The 16,908-nt window shown below is 49.6% G+C and overlaps 1 protein-coding gene across 1 annotated transcript in view; it reads right to left on the bottom strand.

The window, feature by feature from the left end:
- CRISPLD2 (cysteine rich secretory protein LCCL domain containing 2) overlaps positions 1-14,141 on the bottom strand; it is a 30,430-nt gene extending 16,289 nt beyond the window's left edge. Inside the window, exons 1-6 of the mRNA XM_053953075.1 lie at positions 13,973-14,141; positions 9,707-10,020; positions 4,287-4,405; positions 2,057-2,189; positions 1,839-1,954; positions 428-528 (exon numbers count right to left, since the gene is read on the bottom strand). Coding sequence (XP_053809050.1) covers positions 428-528; positions 1,839-1,954; positions 2,057-2,189; positions 4,287-4,405; positions 9,707-9,949 — 712 coding nt within the window. The 5' untranslated portion in view covers positions 9,950-10,020; positions 13,973-14,141. The remainder of the gene's footprint in view (positions 1-427; positions 529-1,838; positions 1,955-2,056; positions 2,190-4,286; positions 4,406-9,706; positions 10,021-13,972) is intronic.
- Positions 14,142-16,908: the final 2,767 nt, after the last annotated feature.

The raw sequence follows: 16,908 nt of genomic DNA, 5'->3' as shown, positions 1-16,908 counted from the left end.
TCCCCCCGAAGGAGCAGGGCAGGCAGCCAAGCTCTGCCCACCCACGATGCCTCTGCCAGGCACTGGAGAACATTCCCTTCCCCAAAAAACCCCGCCAGGACGGGATCACTCCTGCCTGCAGCCTGCCGGCGCTCAAAACCCCCTGCAGCTCCTGGGCCAAACCCATGGAAGCTCAGAGCTGCTTCTCCCCATCCAAGCTCTCTGTTTTCCCCAGGAAAACGTGCCGAATCCCAGCTCCAGGCTTTCAGCAGCTCAGGGACTCTTGCTTTCAGTGGCTGACAATTTCCCACGTGTCCCGACACCGGGATATTGAGGATGGCTAATTAAAAGGGCCATGAAGCTGTGGCTGGCTCCAATTAGAAGCTTCCACACATTTGCTCCAGCCTTGTCCCCCGCCCCAGAGGTGCCCCAAGCCCCCAGCAGGTACCTTTGTAGCAGAGGTTGTTCTGGCAGCTCCCCCCGTAGCTCGGCGGGCACTCGGAGCAGGGACGGCCGGTCTTGTACGGAGCTTCTCCGATCCAGTTGCCCCTGGGAGCACAGGAGAAATGAGCACCCATCAGACACACAAATACCCTTCCGAGCCTCCAAACCCAGAAACATCATCCTGGCCTAGAGCAACTAAATAAAGACTAAACAACCAGCCGTGTAGGAAAGATGCTGCTCCTCGTTCCGTCTCTAAAATGACATTTTTTAGGGGTTTGCTTAAATCGTGTGCCATATCACTTTTATATTACATTCCAGTACAAACACCAGGGTCTTGTGTAAACAGAAATAAATCAATGGATTACTGCATTTTGCTGAAGAAACTCCCCAGAAACAACAGCCCATTTTGGCACTCTCTCCTGCAAGTTTTAGGGGATGAGGAGGTTGAAGGAGCCGGAGTTAAGCTGTGGCTATAAACTCCTGGGTTATGCTCTTTCAGCTGTCTCCACCTATAAGGCTACATGAGGACAATGTGCACCGATGCCAGAGAGAAAAGATTAAGCAGAAACTGCAGAAATAGAGTATTTTTCCATCCAGCAGCTCTGAATGGATGACGTGTAAATCTCCCAGCCTGCTGTGGGGGCTCTGTGGGAGATGCTGTTATTCCTCAGGAGGAACAGGTTGTTAAATCCCCCCAAACCAGGAGCAAAATGTGCCCATCTGACGTGGGGAGAGGGGCTTAGAGAACCCACCCAGAGAGCTCTGCCTGGGACACGACAGCTGCAGCCCCACACTTCTTTTTCCTTTGCATTATTCTGCACCCTGAAGTCAGGTGCTCCCCAAGCCACTCCGTTTGCATAGAGCTATTTCCCTATTTTATTTTGTTTTGAAGTTTTAAACCGCCAAGGGCTTGGAGTGGGAATGTTTCTCCTATTAGCCATTAAACCAGAAAATCTTAACTGCCATTGCCAGGTAGTAAACTTCTCCTGGATGTAGTAGGCAAGAAATATGATTTTCATTTTGAAATTTAATCAAACCGTCGAGCTAGTGAAATCTTGACTGCTGCAGTTATTTCAGGGTTTTTTTGGCGTTCACCACCACCCCATCCCTTCCCACCCTCTGACAGCAGAGAGCAAGCCTTGCTCAGCAGCACACGCCAGCTCCATCCTGGCCATCTCCTGCTCCTCCTTTCCCTTCCCGTGGCAGGAACATCAAAGCTCCAGCCTGGCCCCAGCCTCTCATTCAGTTTTCCAGGCAGCGCTCTGTAGTTTTGAACCAGCCCTGTGCTGCTGTCTAAAGAAAAAATTTAAAGCCACAACCACCAGTCTAGACTGCCTGAAATCTCTTCCCCAGAGCTAGTTAAGCAAGCTGCCAGTTTTGGGAGAGCTGGAGAGAGCCCAGCTGCTCTGCCTTACTTGGGGGAGTAGTTGCAGACCAGGTAGACGGCGTTCTCCCAGATCTCTCCCCACACATTCATCTGCTTGCAGACATTCACAGCACAGCCAATCCTGTTGGTCGTGGCCCAGACTATCTGTAAGGGAAATGTAGTTATTGCAAATAAGCAAATTACCCCGATCCAGACATGGGTGGGGGGTGTGGGGAGTGTGGGTACAGACCCCTTGGGGTTCTTTACCTGGGTGTAATGTGTGCACATGGCACCTGTACACCTCTCTGGGCACCAGGGGTTGCACTCGTGGGGGTATGGGAACGTGTAATCTTTCACTTCATCGTACCAGGACTGGACGTGGAATGCTGGAGATCGATACCTGAGGGGGAAAAGGCAGCTGGAATCAGGATGTTCTGGTAGAAGTTCTCAAAAAAAAAAAAAAAAAAAAAAAAAATTTAAATTTTTTTTTTTTTTTAATGTTAAAGATGAAGGGTTAGATGGGATTTGGGAAGGAATTCCTCCCTGTGAGGGTGGGGAGGTCCTGGCACAGGTGCCCAGAGAAGCTGTGGCTGCCCCTGGATCCCTGGAAGTGTCCAAGGCCAGGCTGGACAGGGCTTGGAGCAACCTGGGACAATGGAAGGTGTCCCTGCCCATGGCGGGGTAGTTGGAACTGGAAAGATCTTTGAGGTCCCTTCTAACCCAAACCGTTGTGTGTTTCTATGATTTTTCCCCTCAGATTCACAGCCTGACCTGACTCTGTATTATTTATGGGTTTGACATGATCCTCAAGTGCTGCTGACCTGAAAAGCCCTCTCACTTTTCCACTCAACTACAAAATAACTTCTAGTTTGGCAGAAAGTTGTGTTTTGAAAGTAAACAGAAGTTAGGCTTTGCCAAACATCTTAAACCAAAAGCCATCATGTACCTATTTTACCACGGGGCAATTTGCTAAATCTGGAAGTTAACTCGCAGCCAAACTGTAAGACCTCTGAAAGTGAGTGGGCTTTTCCTCACTCACATCCCACCAGGAGCTGCTGTGGAATAGTTGGTGCGCTGCACTCCTGTCCTACCTTTTTTTTGGCAGCAATTTCCCCCTGCATCCTGTGCTGCCTCAGATACCCCGATCTGAGGCAGTGCTGATGCTGCTTGTGCTGTTTGGGGGGGCACAAATGGTGTCAAAACTACCTGTAGAAACTCATACACACTTCACACACAGTGAGCACACAGAGTGATCTGCAAACTGTACCAAACCCACTGCTTTTTGACTGCTTTCAACAGCTCCCACGAAGCGAGCTGCCAGAAATCCAAATGATATCTTTACCAACTGGAGCTTATCCTTTCAGCCAACTTTTCATTAAAAATCACTCATTAGAAGTATTTTAAAAACATCCATCTCATGATGTCATGAAGCAAATACTTTCCGAATCCTATTTTACAGGAGAGGAAATGGAGGCAATCAAGTTATGGCCCGTTCCTGAAAAAGCTGAGCTAAATCTGATTTTTCTTTCCTCTCAGGGACTGCAAAGGGAGCAAGATTGGATCTTCCTCCATCAGGAACCCATGGCCATCCCAAGCACTTGTAGGACAGCCAAGAACAGCAGGATCTTTTGATTTTGTTTCCAATTAATTAATCATTCTACCTTCCAAACATTAAAATAGGCCCAATTTTTACATCCAGCTAATTTCACACCAGCAAATTTCCTTTGTTTTCCACCAAGTTCTACCTGATTTACAACAAAGATAACCAGACTTCCACCCAGGAAATGAGGGAAAAAAGCTCAGGGCTTCTGAGCAAGTACAAAATGTTTGCTGTGCAAAGCAGGTTTAACCTATAACAAGCTTAAAAACAGGGGCTTAACAATAAACAAATTTCATCTTGAGATGGAAAGGAAAATCCCTTTGGAAGCCTTCATGTCAGCTTTCCTAACTTGGTTAATGACTCTAGTTTAACAACTTGTCCCAGGAATTGAAAAAAAAAACCCTACAAAGTGTTTTCAGTAAAGAAAAATCAGGAGCCAGATAAATATTTATGGAAAACACAGCAAGAGATAATTAAATTCTGAACTGAATCCAGACACAAATTCTGAGCTGAATCCAGACATTGCTCCTTCAGCTGCATGATGCCAGAACCCACCCCCCTCCCCGAAACAGCGCATTTAGGAGGGTTCAGACTTCTGTACCTGCTCTCCTCAAGGAGAAGGAGTGACTTTAAGTGTGTTCCAGAGGTGCTACCCCGAGATCCAGACGGATGGAGGAGCCCAAATCAGGGCAGGTTTCCTGGGAGGTCTCAGTGGAAGGTGGCTACAGGCATTACCACAACAACCATCCCACTGTAGCCACCACAATTAACGACCCCCAGCTTTTCTCCCATCTCCCCAGTGCTCCACCAAGCACCAGAGCAAATCTTTCCAGCTGTCTCTAAAGAGGGACCCATAAATCACCCTTTGCAATGATCCTGTAGCACCCCAAGCCTTACCTGCCCCAGTGAACCGCCAGGTTCTGCCCAATTGACCTGATGAGGTCACTGGGCCCATGGTCCCAGATGCACTGCTGAGCCCAAGCCTGTGCTGACCGTTCCAGCTCCTCATCCCAGGTCTTCAGGGTGTGGGGAGAGAAAAGAACAGGTCAGTTTTTCCTCTCAGACTCGCTAGATCAGGAGATTAAACCAACAGCAGTTAGTGGAGAAAGACTAAGGTACAGACCACCCCCACTATTTCTGGCCTGCTGAAGCCGCCACGTTTCTCTGCTAAAATCACATTTCCCAACATGTCCCCCTGCCATGAAAGTCCAGGGCACCAAAGGGTCTATGATTTTCCCCAGCTGATGCCATGCTTCTGAGGAAATGCTTCACTCAGTTCATCAGAAAACACACAAACCCACGTGGGAAGACCTCAGGAACACATCCAGACCATCCACCCTAAACCACAAGATATTCTTGGCAGTTGTTGTTCTAATATGTTCTAAAAAATTAAAAATTAAAATTCAAGGCTGGCAATCCCATGATCTCCAACATGACACATATTTCTGAGATCTCATGATGTCCAACATGACACATATTTCTGAGTCCTGCAAGAGTTCTGACATACACTCAGTGCTTTGATGCATTTCAGGATGATTTTTCATCCATTGTCCTTACTGCTGGGATATCTCCAGGCTTTCCCACCAAGGGGAACTCCAGCAGTGGAGAGCTGTTGGAGTGGAGAGCTCCACTACCTCCTCCACTACACAGCTGGAAGTCTTTGATCCAACCTCTTAATCAAGGAGCCTGAGGTTCTCAGTCTCAGGTCTCCTTCTCCCTCCAGAATAAATGAGAGTCCACCAGTGGGTCCGGTCAAATACAGCAGAGGTGGCAATGTCCCAGGGTTTTTTTAAGCTTTTTCCACTCTCACTGAAACAGGCATCACGTTAGAAGTGACAAATCCCACTTCTGCTCCCACTGAGGGCAGGATGCTGGGGTGAGATCACTTCTCATCGAATATCACACAGTTGTGAGCCAAAGGAGAGCTCCAACATGACACAAAGGCAAACAGGAAAGCAGCTCTGCTGGCTCTGCTGCCCAGGAGAGTATTTGTTCTAAAGGCCAGACTCGCTGGGCCCAGCAGCCAGTGCCCTGAATTCATTGTGTAATTACTGACAGCTGCTCTATTCAGAGCAGCCCTCAGAGGATAATTCATTGGGATTAAAATATTACCGCACATTCCTACAAATAAAACCAAAGAGAAGAGAGGTCTTGTAATGTGTATCCAGCCCATCCACATGCCAGCACGAGACTGTCCTCTTTGGACATTTACCATCACAACCAGCTGCTCTTTCCAAGTCCTGTCTCCTCCAGAAGAAAGGCAACTTCTGGTCTCAAACATTTCAAAGGACCTGTCAGAGCCTGGAGGGCTGCAGGGCATCCAGGCTCTCAAACACATTTACAAACCACCCAGTGATCATTCTGAGCATATCTGCACACAGCCTGGGGCAGTTCTAGCTGGAATGGGGAAGGACTGTGCATCCCTGGATAACACAACAGGAAAATGCAGTGTCTCCTGGAACTTGGTTTGTCTCCACTACCTCAGTGAGGCAAACATGACCTCATCTCGCTGAGCTCACAGCCCAGGCCTCCCAGAACAGCTTATCATGAAGCACTCCCAGCAACCCAGAGTCCAGCAGCATCCCAGAGCTGCCCCCAGCTCACCAGCTCGGCTTTGGACTGAGCAGTGACCAAGCAAATTCTGTCTGCAAAGCCCCGTGTGGACACAGCTCTGACACAGGGAGCAAAACCATTTTCCTTCTCAGCCCTCCAGCTCCTTGGAAGTGATGGGATCAGACCCACCACACATCTCCAACCCTCTGCTCAGGCAGCCTCTTGCAGCAGTGCCCAGACACAGCTTTTAGTGGTTTCCCACTTTGTGGGCTCAGCAGCGACCGGCCACAGCTGCCCTCCCATCCAGCACAAAAGCCACAGAAACTCTCCCAAGATGTTCTGCACTCCGAGCTCCTCAGACTTCCTACCCAGCTTTATTCCCTGCAGCCCCGGAGGTGGAGATGTTCCAAATCTCCTAATTTAATGCAGAGACGTCCTGAGCAATGAGCTATTAAATGGGAATTAATGCGAGCCTACGCGTTGTATCTCCCTTTGATGCCTGCGGATAAAATAAATGAACTGGGACAAAAGACACTTAAGAGGTAATTGGGAAGGAGCTCCATCCCTGCATGGCTGTTTGCTGCACGAGGAGAGAAGCTCGTTTCTGCAGGCATCAGATTGCAAATCTATCCCATCTAAATTAGAGCAGTTATTTGCCTCTTGCTTCTCAGACGCGAATGCGGTCAGGAGGCTGGAATTATTTCACAGCAATAAACATAGGGGGGGAAAAAGATATTTCAGACTTTCCCAGCAAGAATTCTTTAAGCCAATATTCAAAGCAGTATCTAGGAAGATGACTGAAGCCAGAGGGGCAACAAGCCTGTGCTCAGCTTCCTTCAGAAGCAGAGGTTGAAAATTTTTTGGGTGTGTGTGATTCCAAGTGGGTTAGCACACGGACTCTCTTTTCTTTACTCCTGAAAATTTTTAATGGCCTTTCAAAGTGGAATAGACAGTGCATATATAAAATATATGCATGGCATACACACACCACACCACAGCTTGTAGGTCCAGATTTAATAATGCATCCCACAAGGAGTCTGCTCCCTCAGCCCAAGGAGCCTGCAAGCCCAAAGCCAGACACCTGAATTGCAGTGATCAGGTTACTCGCTCATTTTCCTCCCCAGCTCAGACTTCCTGCAATACTGGCAGCTTCCTTCTAAAAGTGGCATCAAACTCCAGGACCGACATGTCCTGGCAGAGGTCTGGAGATGCTTTTTGCTAACCCCCACAGAAACACTATCCCATCCTGACAGGGAAAGCCACCACCCTACAGTTGAGAGGAAGGATGCATACCTTATTCATGAAAACAAACTATTTTCCTTCCAGCAATCTGCACTGAGAACAATTTTGCTTTATCCAGCTGTCTCTGAGGCCGCCGCAAGAGGAAAGATTTCTGCCTTTCATCACTGCTGAAAGCATCTGACTAAGCCATCTTAAAAGGTCACCATGCCTTAAGATCTATTATGTCCTTTCTCCTCTGGGTCCGTTATGTCCTTTCTACTCTGGGACTGTTAACAAGGAGTTTGTTTTGGCCTTGGCACCCATCCACCTCTGTTAAACAGTCCAAATGCACTCTGGAAGTGTCAATCATGGAGCTGGTAGAGGGGTTAAGGTAATTTTGAACTGGCCCAGCTTTGTCAGGAAGCTGTGCCCTGCTCACTCATTTGTCATTAGCACTGAATACCTGTGCCAGCTTTCAATTAATTACACAGACCCAGCAGCTAAACCATTTCTTTCTTCATTTTTCAGTCCACTTTGCCTTTATTCCATATGTATAGAACAATTCTTTTGATCTCCAGGTAAGTCATAGGACTCACTGTGCTCTTGCTTTCTTATTAACAGTGTCCAACAACTGAAGCTCATCCAGTAGCAGTTAAATATGTCCCTTTCCTGGAATATATTAGGTCCCATTTCCCTTTTAGACCACTTAAATACATCAGATATGGAGCTGGGAGAAAGGATTTTCACAAGGGAGCATTTGGAGGTTGATGGGCAAGAACAAGCTCTACCCACTCATCCACAAATTATCCCAGCACATCTCCAGCGACGCTCCACTCCGGCACCAAAGGGAAAGAGGAAAGTTTATCCATGGTTCTAAAGACAGACCATCCTCTTAAACGAGTCCAAATGAGAAATGTCCTCTGCAGGACAAAGGATTAAAGAGAAATTCCCGTTCAGCATATAGATGGCATTTCCAAGCCATACTGGGTAAACACGAGCACATGAAAGGCTGATTATAGCCCTTCCAAGCAGCACCATCTCATACTCGGCTCCTTTCTTCAGAGCACATAAGGCCCTTTCATTTGCCCTCGATCACCCATAAAAACCACTAGAAAAGCTCCCAGAGCAAAGGCAAACACAGAAGTGCAACCGCGCCGCGAGCGCAAACAGCGGCCGGGCCGTGGGCACTCGGCAGCGGCGGCTCTGCCAGCCCCACGGCCAACCAAAACACCTTGGGCTTGCTCATGCTTTGTGTTTACCCTCTGGAAATCCATCCAGTCGCCTCTTCTGGCAGTGCTTCCCTGCAGGATAACGCGAGAGAGGCTGAGAAAGGGATGCAATCCCCGGTTCTTAGAAAGGCACAGGACTTCTGGCAAAAGAGGGACCAAAACCCAGCTAGTGTGGACAGACTTAGGGACAGCCATCCTTCCTTCTCTTTCTCCCTTCTCTTTCCTTTCTCCCTGCAGTCACAAAAGGCAGGATTTTCCATTTGCAGCCCTCGCTTCAGCACAGCTGGCAAACAATTTTATAGTGTACTCTTCTTTTACCCTTTTAAACATGGTCTTAACAAGTCATCCATCATTTGATCCATCAGCAGGAGCGCAAGGTTGAAGTCAGACTAGTTTTGATCACAACTATATTTGCACACTGGGAAAAGGCACACAAAAAGTAATTATTTGCCTACATCATTCTGTGGCCCTGTAATATTTTGATGGCATGGCAAAAATAGCTCAAAGTAGGTATCAGGTAAAAAAAATATTAATGTGAATTGTTGATGGCAAAGGCGTATTTCAATACTCCTCCAACTTTTAAGTTCTCCCTCTGAAGTGGGAGGATACATTGACCAAACTTTTATTTTGGTTTCCTGAACTACAAAACCCAACAGCACTGACCCATCCACCCAGGAACTCCCAAAGCCTTTCCAGCTATTTCCAGTGCTTTGCAGATGGAGCCGCATTCCTCAGGCCCCGTTTCCCTGTGGTCCTGTACAGATTCCCAGGAGCATCGTGGAGGTTTGGCTCACCTTGCTAAGCTCAGGTGATCAGTGTGTGACTCAGGGCAGGTGCCACCTCCAGCATTGGGTTGGCAACCCAAAAACCACCAGAAGATTCCCTGAGCAGACTGTGGTGTCCCCACAGCAGCCTGAAAGCTTTCACAGGGAGAGCAGGGGTTAAACACTGGGGGAAAATTGCTGCTTTTATGACTTGAAGGTAATGGAAGAACCTGCTGAGGCAGGCTGGGGAATTGCCATCACCGGAGATGCATCCAGGGCTGGGCCAGATGCTGCTTTATGAATAATGGAACCAGTTCTGAAACTATGCAGAGGATGGACTGGATGACCCATCAGCAGCCCTTTCCAACCAAAACAGGCCACTGATCTAAAGCATCCTTCACTCTGGAATGAAAGGCTTCAGGAAACCTCTTGAGAGAAACTTACTTCAGAGGAAATTCACCACACCTCTCGCACCGCAAGGAAAATTTAAATACAGTTAGGAAAAAAAATAAAAGTAGTAATAAAGTGATGTATCAGGCTCTAGACTCACCATGTATTCCATGTTAGAGGCCACTGGATACACCTGACCTCTCAATTTATTGTGGAGCATCAGTATCTCCTGTCTGTCTGAGAATAGAATGGCTCTCTTGGACCTGGAGTGCGCTTCCCCATCCTGATATTTACTCAGGATGCTCTCCAGGTGACTCGAGTTGGGCAAGATAAAGCACTCAGCTGTCTTTGTCAGCAGCAGCACACATCCAAGAGGAATGATCCAAGGCAGGGCAGGACTCATGCTGCCAGCAGAAGCAGAGATGAAGGTGATGGTGGGTTTTTGTGCAGGGATTCCCGTGGCTCGGTGCAGGTCTGGAATTTGGGGAGAAACAGGCAGTCAGAGCAGTGCCACAGGAGCTCTCAGTGCATTTGTCCCCCAACAACGAGGTCACACAGCCCAGATTTGAGCTTGGAAAAGAGTGGTGCTTAAAGTTATTGCTCACCCCAAAGACAGGAAGACCCGAACAGCACCACAGGAGGTGGGGGCTCAGTTTATTACCCCTGGAAATTCCACTGATGCTGATTTGGGAGTGAACCCTTCCCAGGCATGCAGGAGGATGCCTTCTGCATCCCTGGTGGAGCTGCCACCCAGCCATGCCCAGCAGCTCTGAGTAACCCCAGCTCCATCTCTTCACAGACAGGGGGACATTTGGAGCCATCCCCCCAAAGAGCAGCTGCTAAAGCCGAGATTCGCTATTTTATGAATAAAAGGGAAAGTAAAATCCCCAGCCAGCCGGATGAGGAGGTCAGGCAGCAGCGAGAGCTGCTCCTGAGGCTGCAGCAGAGCAGCTGCCGGGCTGTGTGAGAGCGGCTGGTTTTTGGGAAATGTCACGGCGGGGCCGAGCAGCCGCGGTCCCCGCTGGCAGTGACGCACCGGGGCTCTCGCTGACGCTTCCCGGCGGGCGGGAGCGGCGCCAGGGATGTGAGCTATGGAGCAGCAGGAGCAGCCGCCCTCCCCCGGCCAGATTAGGTGTTCCCAGGCACTGGGATGCCGTCAGCACCGAGAGAGTGGGCTTTGGTCTTTGAGCAGCTTCGTTTAATCCCTTGCTCCGTAGTGCTCCTGCTCCACCTGTCATTGCCAAGCACTTCCACCCCCCGTGCTCCAGTTTATCCACCCAGAACCCTTGAGCGGCTTGGCTGGTTTTATTTGGATCAGCAGCTATTCACAGGAGGCTGTGCAGCACTCACTGCTCTCCAGCGGGATCCAAGAGCCCCTGGAGCAGCATCAATCCATCCGGGGCAAGAGGCATCTGCACAGACAGAGCAAGCAGGGGATCTCCCTCCTTAGGGCTAATTTTTGGGAGAAATTTTCCCCATCCCTGTGTCCAACACGAGGTGAGGATCTGACAGCGCTGTTGAAAGCCACGCTGAAAGCATTCCTCTGCAGCGGCAGGAAGCAACCCCAGATTAGCAGGAATTATTCGAGAAATTTCATCCAATGACACGGGATTTGGACACTCTGAGACCAGAGGAGTTGGAAGCCAACCAGAGCAGGGAAGAGCCATCTAACTCCCAGCTGGAAAAGCTACACTTGAGCACAAAACCCCAAACCTCTGCTCCCTCAACCCACTACAGCAGCATCCGAGGAGAACCGTGGCAAGCACGTGGTGCTTTGCACAGGCAGGGACCCCAAAAAAAAAAAACTCTGAGAACACTGAGAACCCCCGAAAACTCATTGGCTGACTGCACAAAGACACAGAGTCCCTGCTTGAGGCTTCTTTCTTGGACTGAATGTTCACGCAGATGAAAACCAGCTGCCCTCAGCCTCTCTCCAGGCGGCGCATTAAGCCTTTGCCTGGTACGACAATGCAGGATGCAATTTGCTCAGTTTAGGTAACAGCTTCTCATCATTTCCTGCTCCGCGGAGCAAGGCGAACACACCCGCCTTGTCCCCAGCTCCAGGCACACCTGGAAGGCAGGACGGACTTTCGGTGGCACGGGGACAAACACTCCTTTAACCTCATCCTCCTCTCAGCCCTGCTTGCGGCATTCGCTTCCCCCCAGGCGGGAGCCCGACTTTCTAACCCGGCTACAGAGGGGTGGGGGAGAAGGAGCAGTTGCTTTTGTAGACTGTCTGACCCAAATTCAGGGAACAATTCCTACTTTGAGGCACTTCCCTGAGAGTTTAAAAATAGCCGCATTGCCACGGCCATTGACAATGTGGCCATTTAGCCCCGGCAGCTCTCCCCGCAGGAACAGCCGGCTCTCAGAGGCGGCCGTTGCACCCCTCGTTTGGCCGGCTGCCCTTTGCTAAACAGGAGCCCAAATCCACCACCCATCTAAGGCAAACACTGAACTTTCAGAAAGGGCAGATTGAAAAAAATCAGCTGTAGCATCTGAGAGCCAGAGGAGCTGCCCTGCTCACGGCTCCGCAGCGAAGCCAGCGCGTCTGGCTCGGCGAGGCGGCCAAAACCTCCCAACAGATGGTGCATTATTCCTCGGGATGTGCTTCCCTCGGTCCCACTCGCCAGCAAAAGGATACCAGCACCTCTTTAAAATTAGGTCACTTGGGCTTAATCTTCTGTTTCGCTCAGGGTGTGCAAGTCCCTCGCTCTGCTTCGGCTTGAGGTGAGGAGCGCTGAGCATCCCAGGGAAGGATAAAGGGATCAGAGAGGGACAGGGAGCAGGGAGTTCCCTGGCAAGATTAATTGAAAGCAGCTGAAAGGTGCTCACGTTTCAGAAAGCTGTCATGGATTTCAGATGTCCATCCATCTGCCTCTCAATATCCTCACGCCCAGGTGCAGAGAAACACTCGGACATGTGTGCTCCAGCCCAGCCTGTCCCAGTGCCCTGCAGGGCTGGGGCAATGCCTCACCCAGGGAGGCTGAAATCACATTGCCTTTGAGCTGGGGTTTGACATAATTCACAGAAAATTATCAGCTGACAGTCAGCTGAGGAAGCCTCTGCTGTTGATTTCAAGGGTTCAAGAGGAGCACAACCTCCCTTTTAACACACCAGGCCCTTGACACTGGTGCCAGGTGAACATCTGGGAGCCATCAGAAATGACTGAGTCAGCATAAAAGGACTCCTGAATATGCTGGAAAGCCTGTCCAAAGTGGGGAGAAATGGGAGGCCTTCTTCTGGGATCTGAGGGAGTTAAAGTGCAGCACTGGACTTAGGGAAAGATTATTTTTAGAAAGCTATTTCCCCAGCTAATGGATGGTGTCTGCTTTGCACGGAAAGCAGGAGAGCTGGTCACATCTGAAGCCTGGCAGAGACACTGCTAAGGCCACATGCAGGCTGATCCTGCATTCATGTCCCCATGTCACCTTTTTCCTTAGGGACACTGAGCTTTGACTGCCTCCCTGGTGAAGCACATGAGTGGGCTCCTGCTCCTGGGTTATGGGTGACATTTGCAGCTAAAACATCCCAGGGCTTGTGGAGTAACACATGGCACCAGCTGACAAGGAAGGAAAATGAAAAGTTAGCTCAGGATGTCAGGAGAGCATTTAGAACAGCCAAGCAGAGGGGAGTTAGCCTGGGATCAGCTTCTAACCTGAGTTAGGCTGGGATCAGCTTCTAAGCTGAGTTAGCCTGGGATCTAGGATGAGTTAGCCTGGGATCAGCTTTTAGCCTGAGTTAGCCTGGGATCAACTTTAACCTGTGCAAAGAAACCCAGGGATAAAGCCACAAGATGATGCACTAAACCCCAGGTCAACTCCTTCCCTGGGATGCACACACCCCAAGCTTTGCAGAATTGTGTTGGCTTCCAAAGACAAGGAGGATGACGAGTTCCTAGACACAGGACATCAGTGACACATTGCACTGGACACACCACAGATTCAGCATCTTCAAGGCCGTGGGTTAAAACATCTGCATCTTCCATTTCAGTCCACTCCCACAGAACCCAAGTGGGTGAGTTTCTACATAAAACCACATGGAGAACCACACGTGGTGATGCTGGCATTCCTTTCCTACAGGACTTGAGAGCAGAACTGCACAAACACAGGCAGCCTGGAGCACACAAATGTGCCCACAGCTCTGGCGACTGCAACAGCATCCCTTGGATATTTTCTATTTGCATAGAAATCCACTCCTGTACTTGCAAACTCCTCCCATTCATTCCAGATTAATGCTTGTTAATCTTGCATTCAATTTTGCAGGGTGCACATGAGGGAAGCTCAGACAGTATTATGGTATTTTGTACCACCCAGGCAACTTTTTGGAGAAGTTACTAAAACTGTGCCTTCTTAAGAGTAATTTCTTGCACTCCCACCACCCCCAAAACCACATTTCAGCAGCCAGCACCGAACTTTACACTTACCTTGCTGAGTACTTCCAAGTCTCCAGGTAACTGCAGCTCCTCCAAGCCTGCTTGTGGAAATAAATTAATGAATCTGAAATATTTAAAGGAGGATGAGGGGAAAAGGATGGAATAAGCCTCAGGAGGTGCGAGATGTGCAAGGTCTCGGCTCAGCAACTCGGACCAAGTGCAGTCTCACAGAGCTCCCCAGTGGTATTTATGCTCTCCAGGCAGAGGGGAGAACCCTGGATCATCCCCTGTGACAACGGGCGTGGAGCAAAAACGAAAAGGAGAGGGAGGAGAAAAGGGGGGGAAAAGCCACGAGGAGAGGGGTGTTGGCTGGGATGGCAGCAGCTCACGGGCAGTCATTGGGGCTCAGAGGAGCAGGACCATCCTCCCTAAGGCGGGAGGGAAGAGGAGAAGGAGGAAGGAGGAGGAGGAGGGCAGCCCTGATCCTATAAAAGCGCTCGCTGCGCTGTCCCCAGCAGTCGGCTCTGGGACTTGCAGCCAGGAATTCCAGGGGCACGGGGAATCCTCCTGCACAGGGGGGACCGCGACGCTGCGGTGAGAGACTCCGGTGACAAGGGAGGGGGAATTCCAGAAAAGAATTTTCTCTGTAAGGGACTGAGGCCAGCTGTCTGCCCCCAGCTGCCGGCTCAGCCAGTCCCGCTCGTCCCAGGGAAATCCCACCCAGCTCCAGCCCCTCCAGTAAACCCCACGGCATCCCTTTTTTTTTTTTTTTTTTTTTTTTTTCTCCAGAGCCGGGCTTTTGCTGGGAACAGGAGATTAATCGCACTCTAGTTTGCTGCCAAAGCTCTCCCAGCACTGACATTCCTCCGGTGCAAGAGCGGGAGCTGCAGGGAATAGGGAAAGCAAAAAGCTGGTGAAACACGCAGGCAGGACTCACCTCTCTGCCGATGTCCCAACAGCTCCAGCTTTGGCATCCAGCTCCGTGGTTTTACTCACTGTGAAAGGAAACGATTGAGCAAAAGACAAGCTAAAAGTTCCTTCCTTTTTCTCGAAGTAAACAAACAGGGAAAACCCAAACCACTGTCGTGAGTAACAACGTGAGTGTGTCACGGCACCTCTGCGCCGCTCCAGGCGTCAGCATGGCCGGGATTCCCGTGGGATCCGCATCCCGCACTGCATCCCCCGGGATGTCCCCTGAGGAGGGGCACCAGCCACACCCAGCACGGAGCCAGGGGAGCTCCCATCTCCTGGGAGCTGGCACATCCAAGAAAAGCAGCTCTGATTTTTCCAAATGCACTGCCTTGTCCTCTTCCCGAAGTTCTTGGGCAAAAAAAAGTCCTTCCATTCTTCTAACCAGTCAATATTTATTTCTTCCTTCAGGCAAAACACCAACCACTTTTATTTACTGTTTACTAGGAGGGAGTTTACAAGATATTCCCAGAGGTTTGTTTAAACCCAGCGGCGCTCAGAAAGCAGAGGGACATTTATCAAACTCGTTCAACAGAGCAGGAGCAGAGGAGCAAATATTGGCAGCTGGGAGAGCACCACTGCTCTGAGCAAAGAAAGAACCCTCTGAAGTCAGCGTCGAGGCTGATTCCATCTCTGACACCATCTTCCTGAGAATTTTTCAAGAAGGAACAGATTGTCATCACTGGGGCTGTATCTTGCAGCCCATTTCAAGCTGAGATGGGCAGCCAGTCCTCACCAGTCAGTCCCAGTCCCACAGCCTGGTGCAGCCACACCAGCCCCTCTGGCTGCTCTTCCCACACTCTCCCAGCTGTATTTACAGAGAGTTTCTATTTACTTCCAAACAAACCGGGTATGGGAACCAACAACACGTGGTCCAGCAGTCGGACCTGGCACTTCTGCCCTGGCAGGAGCTGTTCAGTGCAGTTTGGGCAGTTTGCTCCCAAAAAAGCTCAGACTTTGACACCAACACAGACAACTCAAAGACCACCCAGAACTGGGCTGACAGGAGGTTCTGCACTGCTTTACTGTAAAATCACTGTATCTTCTTATTTTTTCTTTTTTTTCCTCTTGTTCTTTTGATCCCCTCTGGATCAATGAGTTTGCTGTAGGCTTATTTAATTACCTCAAAGATGATGTAGCCCCCCCCCCCCCCCAGTTCCTAATTTCCCCAAAACACAGTGAATTTCACCCCAACACAGTGAACCCTGGTGCCCCCACACAGGCTGCCACCCCAAAACCACGCAGCTCCCCAGCCCTGACTCACAGCCCTCAGAAGGTGCTGCTCACTCCAATTACCATAAAGCTGAATTAACTCATTTTAAATCTCACATACCGACGTACAAATAATTTCCAGACCTCAGAGGAATTTGGTATTTTGTAATCTCCGCAAATATCCCTATGGGAAATGAATCCCTGTAGGATGGTTTGGGCTGTCTGATTGCTCCATCAACCTGGCTGCTTTACAAAGATTTGATTTTTTAATTTATTTTTTTAATATACACCAGGATGGTTTCACTGTACAAGACATACACAGGGCCTGGTTGTGCTCAGGGATGAGCACAGCCTGGAACAAGAATTTTTACCCACCTCATTTTGTCTTGAGTCAGCAGCTTGGGGTCATATGTTCCACCAAAGCCAAAACAATCAGAAGTTACTTTTAATCATTCCTCGTTATTACTGCCTTGATTATAACGTCTCCATTTCATATGTGGTAAAAGCCACATAAAGCAGGCTGCATATATAAGTATATATTAGCAGAGAGGCTTTTAATGGAATAGCCAATGAATGGGAAGAGACACAGATTTCCCTATGCCCTCCTAATTGACCAGGCAGACAGTGAGTCTTGATCTCCACTGGAATTAATGCTCCTTTATTTCCTACTCAAACAGAGCTCGGCAGGAATGGCCCCGAAGCAGGGCAGGGTGAGGAACAGGGTGAGAGGCACAGAGCTGCAGGGGATCCCCTGGCTTGGCTCCTGCTCCGGAGCACGAGGGGATGAAGAGGGTGAAGAGAAGCCC

The sequence above is a fragment of the Vidua chalybeata genome, chromosome 11, assembly GCF_026979565.1.
Source record: "Vidua chalybeata isolate OUT-0048 chromosome 11, bVidCha1 merged haplotype, whole genome shotgun sequence".
NCBI classification, from domain to species: domain Eukaryota; kingdom Metazoa; phylum Chordata; class Aves; order Passeriformes; family Viduidae; genus Vidua; species Vidua chalybeata.
This window is presented reverse-complemented; position numbering and strand designations above follow the sequence as displayed.